Source organism: Emydura macquarii, unplaced genomic scaffold (assembly GCF_026122565.2).
Source record: "Emydura macquarii macquarii isolate MOO-44397 ecotype Brisbane River unplaced genomic scaffold, CSIRO-AGI_Emac_v2 contig_2636, whole genome shotgun sequence".
NCBI classification, from domain to species: Eukaryota; Metazoa; Chordata; order Testudines; family Chelidae; genus Emydura; species Emydura macquarii.
This window is the reverse complement of record NW_027132773.1, coordinates 44,248,013-44,268,280: the sequence shown is the minus strand read 5'-3', so window position 1 is coordinate 44,268,280 and position 20,268 is coordinate 44,248,013. Positions and strand designations below refer to the sequence as shown.

Genomic DNA, 20,268 nt, shown 5'->3' with positions numbered 1-20,268 from the left:
ATCCTGTTGATGAGTGAATTTGTGACACAGAACCCTCATTGCTGAAATACTCAGTATCGTATACGTTTATAATACAAATTCTTGATTATTGTACTATGTATATTATGGCAATCTAATTGTCTTCTTCCTTCCCCCCCCCCCCTTTTTTTGTGGGGGAAAAGTTTAATAATATATCAATTTTTTAAAAGATTTACAATTAATCACATACCCAGCAAAATAGACAGAGGACAACTAGATGTCATTTTACCATTTGTTCAAATACAAAAAACACTCAGCTGCAAAAAAACCACCACACCCATCCAATTATTTTGAATATTAACATATGATAGACATGCCTGGTTTGGTAAGTATGTATAATCAGAGATTTCACTCAATTTAATAAAATCACCAGAAATAGCGTGTCAAGGGTAATGTAAAGATGCTCACTCTGTAATAAAGGTCACACCCTGATAAATAGAACTGATGATTATATTACTGTCTAATTTTTCTCTAAAGAGGAGCTCACTGTTGTAATGATAATTGTTTTGCCTCTGATATTTACATGTGATAAAAGAGGCAGCATTGCAGGAGCAAGAGTGTTGGCTAAGTCCTAAACAGAGAATGTTTAATTAGACTGCCCATCTTCTTTCTTTCAAGACTAATTTTGGAATACGTCTACAACATAAATCACATGTGCTCTGAATGTTTTAATCAAAGTTTCATTCCTAAAACTTTCTAGTACAGAGAAACAAACAGAAATCCAAAAGCTACAGAGAAAAGATAGGATGGCATATTTAACAAATAAAGTATCTAGAGAGAACAAATCCATTTCTTGACTAGATGGTTGTTGAATATTTAGACAATTTTAGAGGAGGTAGGGAAATTTTCCCTCACTACACCCATAAAAATAAATCACTGATTTTAGTACATGAATTTGTCAGTAAATGTTGTAGTGTAATCTGCATGCAAAGGTGTTTTGTGGAAATCCAAAGAATCTTACAACAAATATATTGTTGAACAATGGTAACTTTATTTTCTCCACACCAAAATGTCATTTCAGATCCGAGATATCAAATAAGTTAAAGCTAATATTTTAATTTATTTTATTTTAATATAGTATTTATACTGTTTTCTGTGATTTTCTTTAAAGGATCATCTATTTCAACTGGACTTGAACAAATTGGAGAGAGGACGAGGCAGGTGCCCTTTTGACCCCAGCTCCTCCTTCATCTCAACTTTAATTGGTAATTAACTTTATGTCTCAATCTTCAAGGTGCTGTCAAACTGTCTTTCTGAGTTTCTTTTTTCAGCTCTCCAAGGTGTTGTCAATATTTCTTTACAGCCTTCGGCATGTCAGACTTCTAATAGTGGTGCCTGCATTGATATTGCATTTCAGACAGTGTTAATTCGAGCAAGTGTATCTCAGACAAGTGAGCAGATGTTATATTATGTGTGCCATTCTACAAAGATAATTGATTGTCACTTAATATTAATGGCAACATCATTTTTCCTTTCCTTCAAAGCAAAATTAAGTATTCAGCTCAAAATATTTACACAAATGAACCATGTATCCAAAAATGACAGTTTGCAATGCGAGCTTCAAAGACTTAATTTTGACAACAGGAATCTTAGAGAAATGCTATTAGGCCTAATAGTTTTATAACTGAAGCTTTTGTTGTTATGCAAACTAACTTTTTTTAAGATGCAAAATGTAGGAGGTTTGCAATTGTATCTCTTGTAAACCAAACAAACAAGGTGCTTATCAGAAAAAGAGCGTATTTTACAGTGAACATTTTAGCAACAGATCTTGGCCCCAGTCCTACAAAGCAATTCATGTGGGCAGATCACCAAGCCACCATAGAACACTGCTGATTGCTGTCCATGAGGATCTCATGGCAGGACTGAGACCTTTGAAACTAAAATAAAGTGCAATCCAATATATCTTTATTTTATAATATGGTGTTCTTGGACATAGAGTAGGATATCATAGCATGCCAACCTTACAGTACAAAGATGTTAGACTGGATGGGGACAGTGGATAAGGAGAGGTGTATGGCTTGATAAGAGTAGCAGGTACAAAAAACAGGCCTACAGCTAATGGTTGTCGGAAGTATAAATGAGAAGAGTTCTGAGCTTCATTTGAAAGGGATAGTCAGTGTGATAGGGAGGTGGGGCAGGCTGATTCACACAGCTACCAAGGACCACAGACAAAGGACCAACTACCAGTAGAAGAGAAGGGCAAATATTATCAGTGAGAACAGTTTTGAATAGGCAGAGTGGAGGGAACACATGAATCTAGAGGAAGGGTGAGGAGATATGTGGCGGTGGGTTGTTATGAGGAGACATGAAGATGAGGAGAGTGATTTTGTTTGATATCTTTCCAGCAAGAAACATTCAGGAGGTAGTTTTGTTTTGTTCTGTTTTCAGTGATGTTTTCGATTTATATTTCAGTGGCACAAAGTTTGTGTATATCAGTGCTTTTTGATGTTTACCTCAGACAAATCTCAGTTTGTCCAGAGAAAGATGGGTGTTAATAGAATGTATCATCTTGAACTAAAATCAGAAAGCCTATACCTAGAGTTTAAAAGGTGCTTACCATGTGTGGATTATATTCATATACCAAGTTCACATATCCTTTCACTTCAACAAATTATTTTGGTGAGATTTTCCTCCAGTTCATGTAAAATCCCTGAAGTTACCTTTATTCAGCAAAATCTAACATGTTGCAATGCGTTCCCAGTATCACTCATCACAGCTCAAATACTTTCATATTTAGTAGATGAAATAGATATGGAATAACCAGAAAAAAACATTTTGACTGACTTCCCTGTGCACCATGAAGTACTGTCGATTAGGGGTCTTTCACCTACTCTTCTTCTGTCTAATGTTTCACCCATTTAATAATAAAGACTGTGGTCACACAGTGAGCTCTGCACAGAGTTTATGGTAGGATTGGAGTTCAGCAGTCCGATACTGAAGTTCTCAGTTTTTACTCAGGCAAAACTAAGTGAATAAATTAGATTTGATCCTGTTCTAATTGCAAGGTCAATGTGAGTTTTGTTATTGTTTTAAATGGGAGCCAGATTATGTCCTGAGTGAGCGCTCATGCCTGGGGATTAAGTACTTGCACTTCAGGCCTGGACATTAAGGAACTTTATGCCTGAATCTTGGAAAAATCCATTTTGGGAATGTCTACCTGGCATTTTAAAACCCAGGAATCTCAGAGACTAAGGCTTGCACTATGGCACTAAATAAGCTGTGTAAACATCCGGGCTCAGGCTGGACCTTAGGCTGTGAAACTGGGAAAGGGGCTGGATTCCAGAGCCCAAGTTCCAGCCCAAGTGGCAACATCCACACTGCTGTTTTTAGCACCACAGCACAAGTCCCATATGACCATGTCTGTAGACCTGGGCTCTGAAACTGGCTGCCGTAGGTTTTAAAATGCAGTGTAGACGTATCCTTTGAGGTCCCATTCTAGAAGCTCTTCATGTGCAGAATTTTCACTGAAGTCAATGAATGTTCCACAGAAGCACGACTTGTAAGATCTGACTCCTAAGAGCCTGTAATGTTTTTTAGTGTCAGTAGACAAACGATCTCAGTTTTCTACTAAGCAGTATGAAAGCTTCCTAAAAACTTTAGGTTCACCAGGAATTAGTTTTATGTTAAGAATCAGATTAACTTTTCTAGAAAAGTCACTCTTTAAATACAAAGTATAGCCAGATTGTCTACCTTGTTACAAATATTTCTGAGGAAATGCTATATTTTTAAAGAGTCATACAGTAGCGCAAGGAACTATCCTTGGTTTTATTTTTTTTTTAAATAGTCATTTGAGGGTATAAAGTTCTTAAAGGTATAAATACTGTTATATATATTTTTATTTAAGGAGCTGTCATTTTCATAGTGAAGGGAAACACTAGAAGAGTACGTTTTAGTGTAAATTTTTACCCCTTTGAGGCCTACAATGGAGCAACCACAGAAGATGTAATACTTGGCAAATAAACAGAATGAATTTTTAGGGCATCTCATGAGACTGTACATTGTAGCTGTTGGGTTTGTGGCTGATGGTTGACAATTTGGGGTGGGTTTGTCTGGAGGAGAATGAGGAGTGTAGAAATAAGCATTGTAGCCATTAATAAATAATCATTTGTGTGTACGACACCAATGCAGCCAGAGTGAAAGGATGAACTTGCTCTGTCCAAGCAGAATAAATGAAGGTCAATCTTTGGATCAGATAAGGCAATAGAAAGATTAATATTGTATGAGAAAACAGGCTAAGACTTAATCAACCTAGGAAGACTTCAGCCTTAGCTACTGGTAAACCTGTACATGGAGCATGTAGCCATAAAAGGAGATAAGAGATTAAGAAAATCAGGGGATGAATGAAGGCCTAGCCAAAGGCATCTGACTGCCATATTTGCCTGCTGGCACCCAACTTTGACCAATCATATGCCAAGGACGGTTTTGCACCTGATAAGAGTGACCAAGGGATTCTGTCCTTTTCCAAGTGAGTTTAGGGGCTTTTCTTGTCTTTTCCTTCTTTCTTGGCCCCTTTATCTAATACTAGAATTGGCATCTCATTAGACAAGCTATCGTGTGCTTGAAGAACTAGCTACCCAGCAAAAGGGCTGGTCCTCAACAACACCTTGCAAGAGTAGATTTAAACTCCGGGGTTTTTTAATTCATCCCATACTAAGAATTTTATACTATTATATGGTTTTGTACAAAGGGAAAAGAGGTTGTAAACAGAGAAATAAATTCAATGACTTAGGTGCCGTCATCTCACTAAAAGTTAATGAGATTTAGGCTCCTAAGTGACTAGGGCCCCGATCCTCAACAGTATTTAGGAATCTAACTTCTATTGATTTCCATGGGAGTTAGGCACCTAACACTACTGAAAAGGTGGACCTAGGTCACTTTTAAAAGTGGGCTGTAGGTTCTTTTGAACATTTACCCAAAGGCCTTTAACAAACCATAAGTTTGTCCCAATTCTCTTTTTTTTTTTTTTTTGTATTAATCTCTGTTGAAGGATCCGTTTCCAACTTTGTAAGCTAGGAGTAGGGTGACCAGATAGCAAGTGTGAAAAATTGGTATAGAGAGTGAGGGGGTAATAGGCACCTATATGAGACAAAGCCCTGAATATTGGGACTGTCCCCATAAAATTGGGACGTCTGGTCACCCTAACTAAGGGCAGTTGCTCTACACAGGTGTAACTCAGGCCAGACTCTTAATGAATCAATGGGAGTTAGGTGCCTAAATATGTTTGAGGATCTGGGCCTCAGTGACTTAAGTGGGGATATTCCTGACTTACACCACTCTAAATAGCTCAGAATTAGGCCCTAGCAACAAATTAGAGGAATCACTTTTAGCTATCTAAACATTTAAAAGTGGTAAAATCTGGAAGATCATTTGCAGTATGTATGACTAAAACCAGATTTAAATAGGTTTACTTAGGTCAAAAGAAAAGTTTGGATATTTCAGCACTTCAAATAAAAATACCTGGTTCAACAAAATTATTGTTCCTGACTTGGCTGTAAAACTGAATATTCCACATTTCAGTGAGTTTTATGACAGGTCATTTGACATGAGGGTAAAGTAGCTTGTGATGAATAATACCATTATGAATGATTACACTTGTCAAAATTAATTATCAGCATAAGGAAACAGAATAGGTGTTTAAATGCAGAGGTTCAACTGCAAATGTAAATGTTTAGATAAATTCCATAAAAAAACTTTTGGACCTATTTTCTAAAAACAAAAAACCTAACCCCGTCCCTGTCTTCTTGGTAATAGATCATACAGACTGATTGACTAAGACTACGGTGGCTGATAAAATAAGTTTAGGCCTATAACTTTTGATATATCTAATACTTTATGAGCAAGCTGTGATAAATTTATACTAGGTTATAATGTCTCTTTTTCTGTCTAGGAAAATCAGTTCTGATAATGATGAATATGTAATAGCCCATGTAACTTAAAAAAACAAATCATGCCTGTTTTTGGAATGGGAACGAGAATCATTTGAGTGAAAGAGGGTGCAATAGAAGGTTAGAATAAAGAAGTGAAGTTCTAAATAATTTAGCCTGACCTTAGACTATGGGGGAGAAAAGAAAATGCAGGTCTTTCTTCAGAACAAAAATATGGACTTAAATTTGTAATGTATGCAGCTACCACTGTGATGAGCACAAAATAAATGGTCAGATACAATGGGGCTGGGTATGAATAGAACAGAACAGAAAACGCATACTTAGAGAGATAGGTAGATAAAACTTTCATGTAATTTTGTTCAGCCCATTGGGAAGGTTGCTGGATTCCTTCTTAAAAACAAATTATAAATGGGAAAAATCGTACATCAATTAAACCAAAATGAGAGTAACATGAAATTTAAAAGCAGGCCTCAAAAGCCTGGAGGGCTTGGTGGTGGTGGGAAGAACACTGGAAATCTAGTATTCTTAGTTATATTTTAAAAATATAAAATACTTGCTGTTGGGCTGCTTTGCCTCTTTATTCGAAAGAGAGCCAGATTACTGCAAATGCAAAAGTTTTAACTTAGTGGCTCCATTAGAAAGGTTTACTATCCATGGTAACGCTTTCTCTTGCCATTGTTTTACTACTTTCATGTCAAATTATTCAAATCAAAAACATCACCAACAACTGAAGCACAGCCCTTGCTGAGGTACAAACAGCCTATCTGTTATAAGCTTGCAGAAATTTTAAGAGGGGAAGTGGAAAATAACATTTGTTTGCTATGACAAGAAGGATTCAACTAAAAGGAATGTTGCAACTTTGTGCTGGAATTTGGCACCCTTTTAACCTTTGGTTATACCTGTATTCTTAGGGAAATTGTTATGGGATACAGCCATGTGTTTTATGTCACATCAAAGATGACATCTGCATCCAGACACTGCCCCCTCTCAATTTTCTGGGATATTGCATTATTGATAAATGTGAGGATACCTGTGTTTTTCTTTAAAAATGTAGCAGAAAGCCAGTCAAGAGGGAGATTGGGGAAGATTCCAGGTAAAATATCTATAAGGAATCAGAGAGAGAGTAGCTTTTGAGACAGCACTTCTTATATCTAATAAAATGTCTTGATCAGTATTAAAAAAAAAGGACTTTGTGCTTCTTTATCATTGTCACTTGAAACAAAACCAGAGAAAAGAGTTTCTTTTGTGCATCACTGACATCATTCCTTAAGGCACCTAAATTTCCATGAGGTTTCTATTTGCTTATTCTGAGACCCCAGTTCAGGAAAGTATTTAATCCCTGCTTAAAAGCTTTCCTGAACTGGAACCTAGCTCTGCATTTTCCCCTGCTTTGCACATTTTTTTATGTTTTACACTTTTTTGCTTAAAATCACAAAATCCTGTTGTCCCGAGTAGTCAGATAAAATTCCAGTTGCTTTCCAGGACTGCAGAAGTCATCCATTAATTTATTTCTAATTAAAAGCACTGTAGAGCAAAGCCTGGCTTTATATTAAAGAGATAAAAAAACAGAAGACACCATTACACTCATTAGATAGTGTACAATGCATATATCTTCTACAGAGAGTGAAACTATACCCAGTCAACTAGGACCACACTAAAATCAGGTTCAAATTACATGGTCTACTTCTGTATACTGTCAAATCCTTGTTCTGCTGATTAGAAACAGATTAGTGTGAATATTTTAGAAAGTCAATCAAGAAAATGTCTTCCCATACACATTATAACATTATACATGTAATTATGTTAAACTTATGTATTAATTGCTTTGGAACATCCTAAAATGTTTACAGTAATGGACTGTAATGTATATGTAACCTTAAAGCAATGAGAATCCCATTACTGAAGTTTAAAGAATCCTAATGTGTATCTATTTGTTCCTCATTCAACAAAGTGCATTAGAAAAGCAGCCAACATTGGCTTTACCCTGCATTCCTTCTGCATCTAAAATTCCCATGGAACTCAAAAGGAATTTTGTGTGTACTAGGAATGCAGAATCCAGCTGTATTTTTCAAATACCAGAATTTCCTTTCCTTGTATGAAAATGTTCATCAAAAATCATTGTACCTAACCATTGAGCAACTTACTAATAGTTGTGGATTCACCATCACTGGCAATTTTAAAATCAACATTGCATGTTTTATTCTAAAAGAGATGCTCTAGTACAAACAGGAATTAATTCAGGGAGTCCAGGAAAGTGTTATACAGGAGGACAGACTAGATTATCACAATGGTTCATCTAGCCTTATAATCTGTGAATCTATGAGTTGCACCATTGTTAACATATTTTGAAATGTTTTCCCTGTGAACTCAGCCATCACAGCCCACTAATACAAACTCCTATTGCTTTGCCCAGCGGATTTTCATGATTAGTCTTTTTTTTTTTTTAATGGAATCAATAGCTCGAGCTATTGATATGATGGCAAATAGACAAGAAAAGAGAAAGATTTATTTAGTTAATCTGTTCCCAACTTTATTTAATTACTGTGCTTACAAAAACTTTGTACAACTTTATGGAAAGACAGTAGATAGGGCATTGAGCTGGAAGTCAGAAGTTCTATTCTGGGTTCTGCCCTGATTTAGTGGCAACTATGAGCAAGTAACTCTTTGTCCTTCAGTTTGAAATGGGATGCTTAGTGATACTTACCTTCCTTTGTAAAATGCTTTGAGATCTACAGAAGAAAAATGCTATTTAGACCTTATTGGTTCCAGTGGCCTTTGCATCAGGTCCTAAAAGAGCTAAATGTTGTTATTAAGGAAGATACAGAGCAAAATCAGAAAAATGTAAGAAACATATAAGTTAAGGTAACAGAAGGAGCAATGTTAAATCCATCATCCTACATGTCCTGTATGTTTTATGATATAAATCCTACACCATACACAGGGAATATATTAATCTACATTCTTAACTGAAAAATAAGAATGGAAACTACTGTCTACTATAAGTGTACAATGATGGCATGGATTATTAACTTTAGAAATGTATCTGCATTTTCACACATTTGTGATTCAGTCTTAAAGTTGCATTCAGGTAAGTTTTGTTTTGGGGGATTTTTTGGTTTTTGTTTGTTTGTTTTTGGAGGGGCAGTTTGTATTTCAAATTCTTGATTTCTTTTTTTTTTTTTTTAGAAAAGAGAAAAATGAAATTGTCTTTTTTGCTCCCAGTTAAACTTTGATGTCCACCTTTCTCTGAACTTAGTGGGTTATGGGAGGGATGCTTTAACCTATTAAGCAAAATCTGCCAAATTGACTTCAGTGGGAATTTCAGCTAACTAAAGACTTTAGGTTCAGATCTATTTTTTTGTCTGGAGAAGGCAGGCTGTGTTAACCTGATTAATAAAATCTCTCTATGTAGAAAAACACAAAGCCTACCCCTAGCAGAGATTTTATCCCAAAAAAGGGAAAAGTGCCAGACACTACATAAAGTTTGACTTCATACCGCACAACATTTTGATTAAAAAACTAGAACTATATAAAATTAACATGTCCCATTTAAATGGATTAAAAGATGACCACCTGATAGGTCTCAAAACATAATTGTAAATGGGGAATCATCAAGCGGGTATGTTTCTAGTGGGGTACCACAGGGATTGGTTCTTGGCCTATGCTAATTAACATTTATATCTATGTCTGGAAGAAAAAATAAAATCATCACTGATAAAGTTTGCAGATGACATAAAAATTGGGGGAATGGTAAGTAACGAAGAGGACAGTTCACTGATACTGAGAGATTTGGATCACTTGGTAAGCTGGGCGCAAACAAACAATAAGTGTTTTGATACAGCTAAATGTAAATGTATACATGTAGGAACAAAGAATATAGGCCATACTTACAGTATGGGGGCTCTATCCTGGGAAGCAATGACTCTGAAAAAGATTTGGAAGGCATGGTGGATAATCAGCCAAACAAGAGGTCCCAGTGTGACAATGTGGCCAAAGGGGTTAATGTGATCCTGGTTTGCAGAAACAGGGGAATCTTGAGTAGAACTACAGAGATTATTTTACCTCTGTATTTGGCACTGGTCTGAGCACTGCTGGAATACTGAGTCCTATTCTGGTGTCCACAATTCAAGAAGGATGTTGGTAAGTTGGAGAGGGTTTAGAGAAGAGCCACAAGGATAATTAAAGGGTTAGAAAACATATGTGATGAAGGGATAGAATTTAGGAGCTCAATCTATTTAGTTTAACAAAGTGAAGGTTAAGGGCGACTTGATCACAGTCTATCAGTAGCTGCCTGGGGAACAAATATTTGATAGTGGTTTCTTCAGTCTATCAGAGATAAGGTATGATTCAATGGCTGGAAGTTGAAGCTAGACAAATTCAGATGGGAAATAAACTTTTAACAGTGAGGGTAATTAACTATTGGAATAATTTTCCAAAGGTCATGGTGGATTTTTCATCACTGATGGGTTTTAAATCAAGATTGGATGTTTATCTAAAAGATATGATCTGGGAATTATTTTGGGGAGGTTCTATGACCTGTGTTATACAAGAGATCAGACTAGATGATAACAATGGTTCCTTCTGACCTGGGAATCTATGGTTCTAAATCCAGTAGAGACTTTGCTATTGATTTTACATTGAAGAAGCTCACATACTATGTTGTTGGGTGGCAGTATATCCCTGAGATAGGAGAGCACTACATTAATATGCACTCTGATAGCTGAATCTTCACAACCGGGGGGGATATAGAAATTTGTATCAGATTTTCAAACTTGGATGCTTCAATTCAGTGCCTAAATCTATTTTCTGAGGGTGCTTTGTACATATGAAAACCTGGCCATTTATTTAGGTGCCATACTATAATTTTGAAGGCTTGATCCAAACCCTATTGAAGTCAGTGAGACAAGAGAGAAAATAGAAACTCCCTGAATACTAAAAGTAAAAGTTTGTAGAATCAAGATCATGGTTCTAGTGCTGAGACCACTGCCCATCATGCTGATCACAGCATAATCTCATTGTTTCCTTGTGCTTTCCCTGTTGTCTATTGTCTCATACTTTCATTGTTAGCTTTTTAGGGCAAGGACTGTATAATATTTCTGTGTGTGTACAGCGCCTAGCACAATGGGAGTTTGGGCCATGATTGGGGCTTCTAGGTGTTACTGCAATACAAATAATAAAATAGTAAAAATAAAGACAGTAAATAGTTATTTACACCAGTCTTCCAACTGATGGCATTTTCCATGTTTTGGCTGTCCTGCTAATAAACTTGTTTAAAGGAGGGAAGCATCATGTTTTGAATTATAAAATTCCACAGCTTTACTGCTATAAAGCAGCCTGTGATTTGTCAGATGGAATTTTTGAAAGAACGATTTATGGGTTATGTAGTTCATTAATCAATGTTGGAAATAATGTTTTGAATATTATTCAGACATTGGCAAGCTTTCTTGTCCTAGCACCTTGGGTTGCTTGGAGTTTTTTAATTTCACTTGCTAATATGTCACATGGTAGTGACTCAGTGTATGTTACTACGCAATATTCATTCTTCATGAGGAGAAGCCTGGGGGAAAACTCCCCTCAGTTTGGAACCAGCTGATGTCTCTGAACCAACCCCAGCTGCCAGACTGCTGTAAACTTTTCAGAATCATTATTTTGATGTACAGTACCATTAGGTTCTCATATAACTCTTAACAGAAACAAAATCCCCACCTGTAGGGGGGGTGTGCAAGCAAAATTTGGGCATTCATTTAAGTCCATAAGCACTAGCAAATGTTATTGATCAGTCACGTTTATTTTGATTAGGGAGCGGGAAATGGTGTTAGTGAAATCTCCATGTGGATTAGCTTGGAACTGGAAACAATTTACTTTAATCCATTTGTATAGTTTGTGGCAGTTGCTTTATTTTATAATGTAAGGCTGCCATCTCGTGGTCATAATGAGCTACATTTTTAAGGAAACCTAACGAAATGCTAATATAATCTCGGATACATAAATTATATATTATTAAGACTCTCTAAAGCAGGCACTTGATGCAAGTGCAGCATTTTCATATGCACTGTCTGCAGCTCATCTGTAACATCAGGTGGTCGGAAAGAAAATCAAACATCAAAGTCCGGTCCAGTGCTGCACAACTAGTGTTGAATCCCTAGTGCCTTGCAGCCCCATACTGATGTAACTTCACTGGTCTGGTCACCTCGTTCGTATAGATAATATGTGACTCCCCAAAGCCATATTTTATGGACAGTTGAAAATGTGAGCACATATGTTAGGAGGCCAATGAAAACAATACAAGGACACTCTCATATCCATTAAAAGCTGGCCAAGTTGACCCGAACACATGGGAAGCTGCTGTTGATAGATCAGGATGGCAGCAGACCTATTGGTCTGTGGTTAAAGCCATTGAGACTAGCTAAACAGAAAAAGCCAAAGAGAAGCATGAGTGAAGAAAGCAGGCTGTGACAAAAATATGTGGCCATGTCTGTCCGATGTGCGGGTGCATCTGCAGATCCCTCATGGGTTTACATTTGCACAAGAAGACGCACTGAAACAATTTGACTCTCTTATATCCATTAAGACAGAGACTCGAACAACAATAGCAACATTATATGACTATTATTTATTTATTACGAGATGGATATTGTCATTTTGTAAAACTTTGAAATACAATTTATGTTTGGATAGGTTTTCTTTTAGAACAAGACAATGTGATACATTCTAATGCAGTTTTTAAATAGAAATTTGTGGGCTAAATCATAAGGGGAAAAGTTTTCAAAACAGCTCGGTTTCTAGTTAGGCAACTAGATAAGGGCTGGAGTTTTCAAAGTGAGCAAAACCTAGCTGTTCCCAGTAAGTCTCTTACAGACGGATTTTCAAAAGTTATAAGCACTCACCAGACTGGACACGTCTGAAAATCTGGTCACTTCATTTTGGTACCCAAATGGGAGCTGAGCTCTTCCGAAAAATCTGGCCTCATTTCTCATCACAGCTGTCTTTCAACAAATATCCTACCACAAGACTACCCCCCTCCCACCATCTTCCCATTTGTGAGTACTATTCTAAACGAACGTTCTGCATGCGAATGTAAAGATAAATGCCATTTCCCTTGAAAATATAGTTGGTATAAACAACTATGAACAAGAAATAGGATTACAATAAGGTAAAGTATTTTATTAGTCTCTGATCCTGTGAAGTGCTGAGCAGCCTTAGCTCCCAGTGAGGTCACAGTATGTCAGAGAGCCAGGTTAATAATAATTATTATTATACTTATTACATTATTATTATATATTTTCTGTGTTTTATGTAATACCTAAAGGACCCATCTGAAATCAGTGTCCCATTGTTCTAAGCAGTGTACAAACACAGAGTAAAGACAGACCTGCTGTAAAGACCTTTCAGTCTAAATGGACAAGACATGTAGTAGGTGGGAGAAAGAAGCATTATTATCTCCACTGTACAGTCAGGGAGCTGAAGCAGAGGTAGAATAATTGAAGGCCAAAGGTCACACAGGAAGGCTGTGGTAGAGCCAGGAATTAAACCCAGGTTTCCTGATTCCCCTCCACTGTCGTAATCGCAAGAGCATAAGGGCCTGATACAATTCTCACTAAATCAATAAGATTCTTTTCATCAGCTTCAGTATACCATGAATCAGGCCCTATATCTATTAAGCGTAGGTAACTTTTGAGCATCACAATTTGTTTTTAGACAATTAATTTCATCTTATCAAAAAAGTCTATAGTATGCAATTCTCTCTTATTATTTATCATTTGAACTGCAATACAACCTCAGAGTTCCAGTCACAGACCAGAACCCCATCGTGCTAGATGCTGCACAAACACAGAACAAAAACACAGCCTCTACCCCAAATAGCGTATGCAGTTTCTCTTCCTTGTTTATTGTAGCCTAGAGTAATGAGTAGTGAGGAAGGGTGAATCTTGTGGAACCTTAGATTTTGCTAACTTCACAAATGAATATATTCAGCTCTCAGTATTAACATAGACATAGACAGCATGGAATCTTTTTCTCCTGTAATTTAAAACCATCAGGTATTTTTAATCCCAGGGTTGTTTCAGTTTTTAACAAAATGTTTTTCTCGCTAAAGAGAAGCCTGCACTATGTATTTGAGAAAGCAAAATTCCTTCCTACCTTCCAAAAGCCAGGCTTGCTTCCAACAGGCTTTTAAAACCGCAGTCTTGTCCAAAGCATTAAGTACAACTTTCCTATGTCTTGCAATTATGAGCTTTGGGGTAAAATTGTGCCACAGACCAGCATCCATTAAACATTCCCATGGGTTGGCTTTTTTCCTAATGTTCTCAGTTCATACACAGTCTCACAAAGTGAATGGCTAACTCAGTCTCTTGGCTAAAGTTGAAGAGAATATTAACAAGTTGTGTCTATCATTTTTTTCCCATCATCACCTCCAGAGTATCTAGTAAGCACAGTATTTCACTAACTTGTTTACTAATATATCTGTCCTGCAGGGGGCGAGCTGTTTGCTGGACTCTACAATGACTACTGGGGGAGAGATGCTGCTGTCTTTCGTACTATGGGTCGTATGCCACATATTCGAAATGAGCCTGATGATGAACGTCTGTTGAAAGGTACTAGAAATGAAAGAATACAGGGCCCCTCCTCTTCATAAAGTCAGGGAAATCTTTTTTGGAGAGATGGAGCACCAAAGATCTGTTGTTTATCAGAAAGGAGAACTACAATGTCATAAGCCAGATTCACCCTGAATGGCGCAATGAGTGGTCAGCGATGACAGTCGTTAATTACGCTCTCATCACTGATCCAACCATCTGACCACCAGGTTTCGATCGGCCAAGGCACCTGGGGTCATCTCTGAACCGTTTTTGAACAGGACAGGGCAATTGTGTGGCCAATCTCTTTAAATGGGGTTTTTCTAGTGATCCGCAATGCAGCTGCGGTCAACTTCAGACCATGTCGCGTATCATTGCTGAGTGCCCACTGACTTATTTCCAGGGCGGGCTACCAGCTCTCCACCTGGCTGATGATGATGACATTAAATGGGTCGGTACATTGTGCATACACGGATGATGATGACCCTGGATCCAGCACAGAATGTTAGAGAAGGCTCCTTTAAGCAGAAGGTCTTCCTAAGGTGTTGAAAGAGCACATCAACACTGACTTGCAGCCAACAGTGGACGATGCGATTACACAACCAGCAGATCACCCATGGGGAGTACATGTTTAGGGAGGCTAGATGTGCTGTTTCAGTGCATCAGCTGTGAAGCCTCCTTCTAAATTCCAAGAGAGGGCAGGTGACAGCCCTGCTGCCTGCCTTTTCCAATGGATCTCAGACCTGGAGAACAAAGTGGCAGGTGGATGCAAGGAAGTGGAGCTTGGACCTATTTGAATCAGTGCAAGTGAATTTCGCTCATTAGTTCTAAAATATGGGCATAGATTGGAGGCATCCCAAAAGAGTGGTGATTTTTTCAGATGCTAAGGGTAAAATCCTGGTCCCACTGAAGCCAATGGAGGTTTTGCCATTGATTTAATGAGTCAGGATTTCAACTTAGTATATGGCCCCATTTCACCAAAGCACTTAAACATGGGTTTAACTTTGAGCATGTGTTTCAATCTTTTAACTCCAGTGGGACTAAATACATGCTTGAGTATTTGGCTGAATTGGGGCCTTGGGTACTACTATGGTAAGAACTATATAAAAGGTGACAGAGATCATTAAAAAGGTAGATAGATGTATTCAACACATAGGTAAAATTGATCTTATCTCTAAGAGATGTTCTCGTTTTGTTTAAAATGAGGGTTCATGGTGGTATGATATCAGTTTTGTTTTTTAATTTCCTCTATTTTTACATTGCAATTTTAAAAGGGGGAAATATTTAAAAATATATATTTAAAATACATATTTTAATCAACCAAAATAAAATCCTCAACTTAGTTATATCTTAAAACAGAATTATGGCTCCAATATCAGAGCATAAGTCTAGGAAATATTTACATTAAAAAGCATCCTATAATGATATTGTGTCAGGTCCTAGGCTTCTTAAGACATCATTTCAATGGAATGAATGCCACTCCCGCTTTTGAAGGAAGCTGTAAATGCTTTCCCAGAATATCCTGGGATAAAAAGGAATCATTGAGAACTCTGTTAAAGGTTCACAACATGGGCAAAGCCAAATTTCAGCTTAGTTATGAAAACCCAAACCAGAAACTTTTCAAGCGGTTACCATTTCCTAACAAAGGTACACACAGGTCCTTCTAGCTACAGGCACACCCCCTGTTAGATGGACAGAGCTGGTCACTATGTAAACGGCACTTTCAAGCCAAAGGTGGTATTCTTGTGCCTGTTTTGTATGTGGCCAGAGATTGCTACATTAACTCAGTGTCAAGTTTCAGCCTAATTTAAACTAAAATGTAAAAGACCCAGAGATCAAGATGAGAAGGAGATCTTTTTCCTTGAACACATACAAAAGAATATTGATATGAGAATTGGAGCTATAAAACTTTTTTGAGGCTAATGTTTTCCACATGTTCTGTAGATACCCACCCAAATAAAATAGTATTCTACTCTATTTCCTCCCCCAAAAATAGTAGTGGCAAATCTCTGCTTTCTTCATTATATTTCCCTGTTTTCTGTGAAAATGGTTAATTGATTTTTAAAATACTTATGATGTTTTAATAAACTTGAGCCAGCTTCTTTTTTTTCTTCCTTTTTAAAGAACCGAAGTTTGTCGGCTCCTACATGATTCCTGACAATGAAGACCGGGATGATAACAAAGTCTATTTCTTCTTTACTGAAAAAGCGTTAGAGGCAGAGACAGGTGCTCGTGCCATTTATGCCAGAGTGGGACGAGTCTGTGCGGTGAGATTCTTTTTTCTTGATCCTCTGGTAGAACAACTTACCATGTGCTCCCTTTTTCATTCATTCTTCGACTTTCAAATGTACCATCAGTTAGTTTGGGGGGGGCGGGGGGGGGAAGGCTGTCAGACGGGTCTGAATGAAATCCAGAAATGAATCCAAAGCCCATCTCTAGTTCTTTTTCAATTAAGTGACACAATTAGCTAATAATAATAATAATAATGATACTTAGCACTCATCACTCACATAGCATTTCCCCAGCCAGATTCTCTCTGGCATCAGAGCTCTGCTCGGAACAAGGGGTGGAGGATGAGTAACTGGCTCCCTGGTGGGTTGGCTCCAGCCTCAAAACCACTTAAAGATGCTGCCAGACCATTTTAAGTTACCACATGCTTAATGGTCCCTGCATAAATAGGAGGATATAGGAGCTCAGCCATGTGCTGTCCTGGCTCCCAACACATCTCTTCCTACCTCTAACATGGCCCCTACATCAGGGATTGGAGGGACTATATTCACAGGGATCCTATCTAGCAATCTAGCACATCTGCTACAGCAAGGAGCTCTTCTCAGATTGGAATTTTCTGCTGCTCATTTCCAGCCAGTTTCAAGTGTCTTTGCGTGAGTAGTGAAAAAGGGCCAGATCTCAATAGATCATGTGTAGAGCACCTTTTAAATATGAACTAATTAATTTTTGCAATACCCCTGGGAGTTAGTAAGCAGCATAATCCCCATTTTACATATGAGGAAAATGAGGAAAAGAGGTGAAGTAATTTGTCAAGGTCACACAGCAAGTCAGTAGCAGAGCCAGGAACAGAATGCAGATTTCCCAGTGACTAATCTGAAGTTAGCCACATTCATTCATAGCCACAATAGCTATCCCTAGATTAGTTAGCCCTAAGACTAAAGGATATATAGAGAGCAGCATACAAATGGCACAACATGCAAAACTATTGATTTAGCAGGAGACACTGGATGTTACACTTGCCATCCAGCAAACTGCTTGTTAAAATTATGCAGCAGCTAGTTAAAAAGAGGGTCACCTATATAAAATCCTAAATAGGGACAGTGCCACACTGAAACTCAGATTCTGAACATCACCAAAGCTTGGGATCACCCAACGTCCCAAAGCCTGTGTCCCCTCTCAAGGTAGAGAAATGACACTGCCCCTGGGCGGGATGGGTTGGAACGTGGGGGCTGAGTGCTTCGCAGGTGAGGCACTGGAGCCAGCAGCTGGGATTTCTGGGGGCATCTTTATTATCAGTCTTGGAACATGTTTGCAGGGCATTGTAGGAAGGTTATAGCGAACTAGCACTGTCTGTACCTGTTCCATAGATAAATTCGGGGCTTCTGTCTCAAAGTCTGTTGTTCCAGCATTGCACTCAGTTCATATAAAAAAATAAACTTAGCTAAAATGTTTGGCCAACTGTAGAAATAAATGTGAAGTATTTACAACAGCTAGACAGTTAAAACTAGTCACAGCACTTGCATTTAATTAAAAATTCTTACAAACCACAGATTTTAATGAGAAATTGGATCAATCTCTACAGTTTTACGAGAGACTGACTCCAAAATAATAACACAAGTGGAATAATAGAAATGTGGTTTGAAATGGTATGCTTCAAACATTGAAAGGCATGATGAGAGTGTAATTCAACATAGAGTATTGTTCTTCTAGACACATTCCTCTAAATTACATTTATTATTTGTTTCAACAAACAGAATGATATGGGAGGACAGCGAATGCTGGTGAATAAATGGAGCACTTTCCTCAAAACCAGACTGATCTGCTCTGTGCCAGGAATGAATGGAATTGATACACATTTTGATGAATTAGGTAAATATTTTGGACAGAAATAAACTTGCATCCCACTGTACAGAATGTGAACTTCCATGCTAATCCCTTTTTAGCCTCAATATAGGACATGCAAGCATTAACAAGAAGTGACTACTAATCTTTGGATTACTAAAAATATATATAATATTTCAATATATATTATAACAAATAAAACAGATTTACAGAGTAGGCTATCTTCAACTACACTTTTATTTATTGCAATAATTTTTATATCATGTTTTTAAAAACTGTGTGAAATTAAGTAGTGTGTGTTGAGAAGTAACTTTACACTGATAATAAGCAGTCAAATCTATCTCCTTTGGGACTGGGAAAAGTAGGTGAGCTATAAATAACATTGTATTTTCGTTTTACAGAGGATGTGTTTTTGCTACAAACTCGGGATAACAAAAATCCAGTGATATTTGGACTCTTTAACACTACAAGGTAACCAGCTATGAAAGATGACAATAACAGAGGCATATTTGACCAATCGATAATTGAGTAAGATGTCAGATGTGTGATAAATATTACATAGTTAATACACAGTGTATAACTGACCATTTTAATTCTTATGCTGTACATGCCTTTTCCCCTCGCACTCAAAAGGAAGACAACTTTTAAGGGTAGTGAATTTAAATGTATAAAGTGAAATACATAGTTTCATTTAGAGAACAATATATTGTCCATTGAAGTCAATAGAAGGACTTGCATTGACTTCAGGTGGCATTGTATCATTCCTATAGGTCCTGATTTGACAAGAAACTTATACAAGTGAAGAGGAAAAGGCTATGAGAGGAAGAATAGTCTAGAACTTAGGGGCCCTAATGTAGGAGGTGGGAGATCAGGGTTCAGTTCTCTGTTCTTCCACAGACTTACCTTGGGCAAGCCACTTATCTCTGTGACTTAGTTCTCCATCTGTAAAATAGAAATAATAGCACTTCCCTCCCTCAAAGAGGTGTGGGAAGATAATTATATTAAAAATTGTGATGCACTCAGATACTATGGTGATGATGGGGGCAATAAAAGTACCTGAGATAAGGTCATCAATCCCATTGAACTCAGTTGTACTAATCACAGGTTTAAACATAAACATGTTTTAAAATATTTTGCTGAATCTAGACCTCATGAGCGCTCATTATTAATGCATTCACAGAGTATTACATTTATTTAATAAGTTCAATTAGTGTGATGAATTCAGCCACTAAATTATACATTAGAGCTATAATCTTTGCTTTAACATCTTTGTTTTTATTTTATAGCAATATTTTTAGAGGCTATGCTATATGTGTCTATCATATTGCTAGCATTCGAGCAGCCTTCAATGGACCTTACGCTCATAAAGAAGGACCTGAATACCATTGGTCTCTGTATGAAGGAAAAGTACCTTACCCCAGGCCTGGTTCGGTAGGTACTAGAGAGAACTTATTTTTTTATTGTGATTTCAGTCTAATTTAAGTTAGGAAGCAAAGAAAAGAAGCAGGTCATGATACCATAATGTTCAAAATTGGGATAATGAGTATTTGATACCAAAATCATGCTATTGAAAACTGATGGAATGACTCCAGCAATAAATTATTAAGGCTATCAACAATATATTTTTCTCAAAGTAAAACAATGGGAGTTAGGTCCCTCATGGCCTGAGAGGGCTTTTGACCAGATTGTTATTAACACCTCATGTTTCTGTCTACCAAGAT

The 20,268-nt window shown here is 37.4% G+C and overlaps 1 protein-coding gene across 1 annotated transcript in view; it reads left to right on the top strand.

Annotated features, from left to right (window-relative positions):
* Positions 1-20,268, top strand: part of SEMA3E (semaphorin 3E) — a 191,544-nt gene that overhangs the window by 146,642 nt on the left and 24,634 nt on the right. Inside the window, exons 5-10 of the mRNA XM_067564003.1 lie at positions 1,130-1,223; positions 14,378-14,497; positions 16,601-16,743; positions 18,460-18,574; positions 18,949-19,018; positions 19,834-19,978. Of these exons, the coding sequence (XP_067420104.1) occupies positions 1,130-1,223; positions 14,378-14,497; positions 16,601-16,743; positions 18,460-18,574; positions 18,949-19,018; positions 19,834-19,978 (687 nt within the window). The remainder of the gene's footprint in view (positions 1-1,129; positions 1,224-14,377; positions 14,498-16,600; positions 16,744-18,459; positions 18,575-18,948; positions 19,019-19,833; positions 19,979-20,268) is intronic.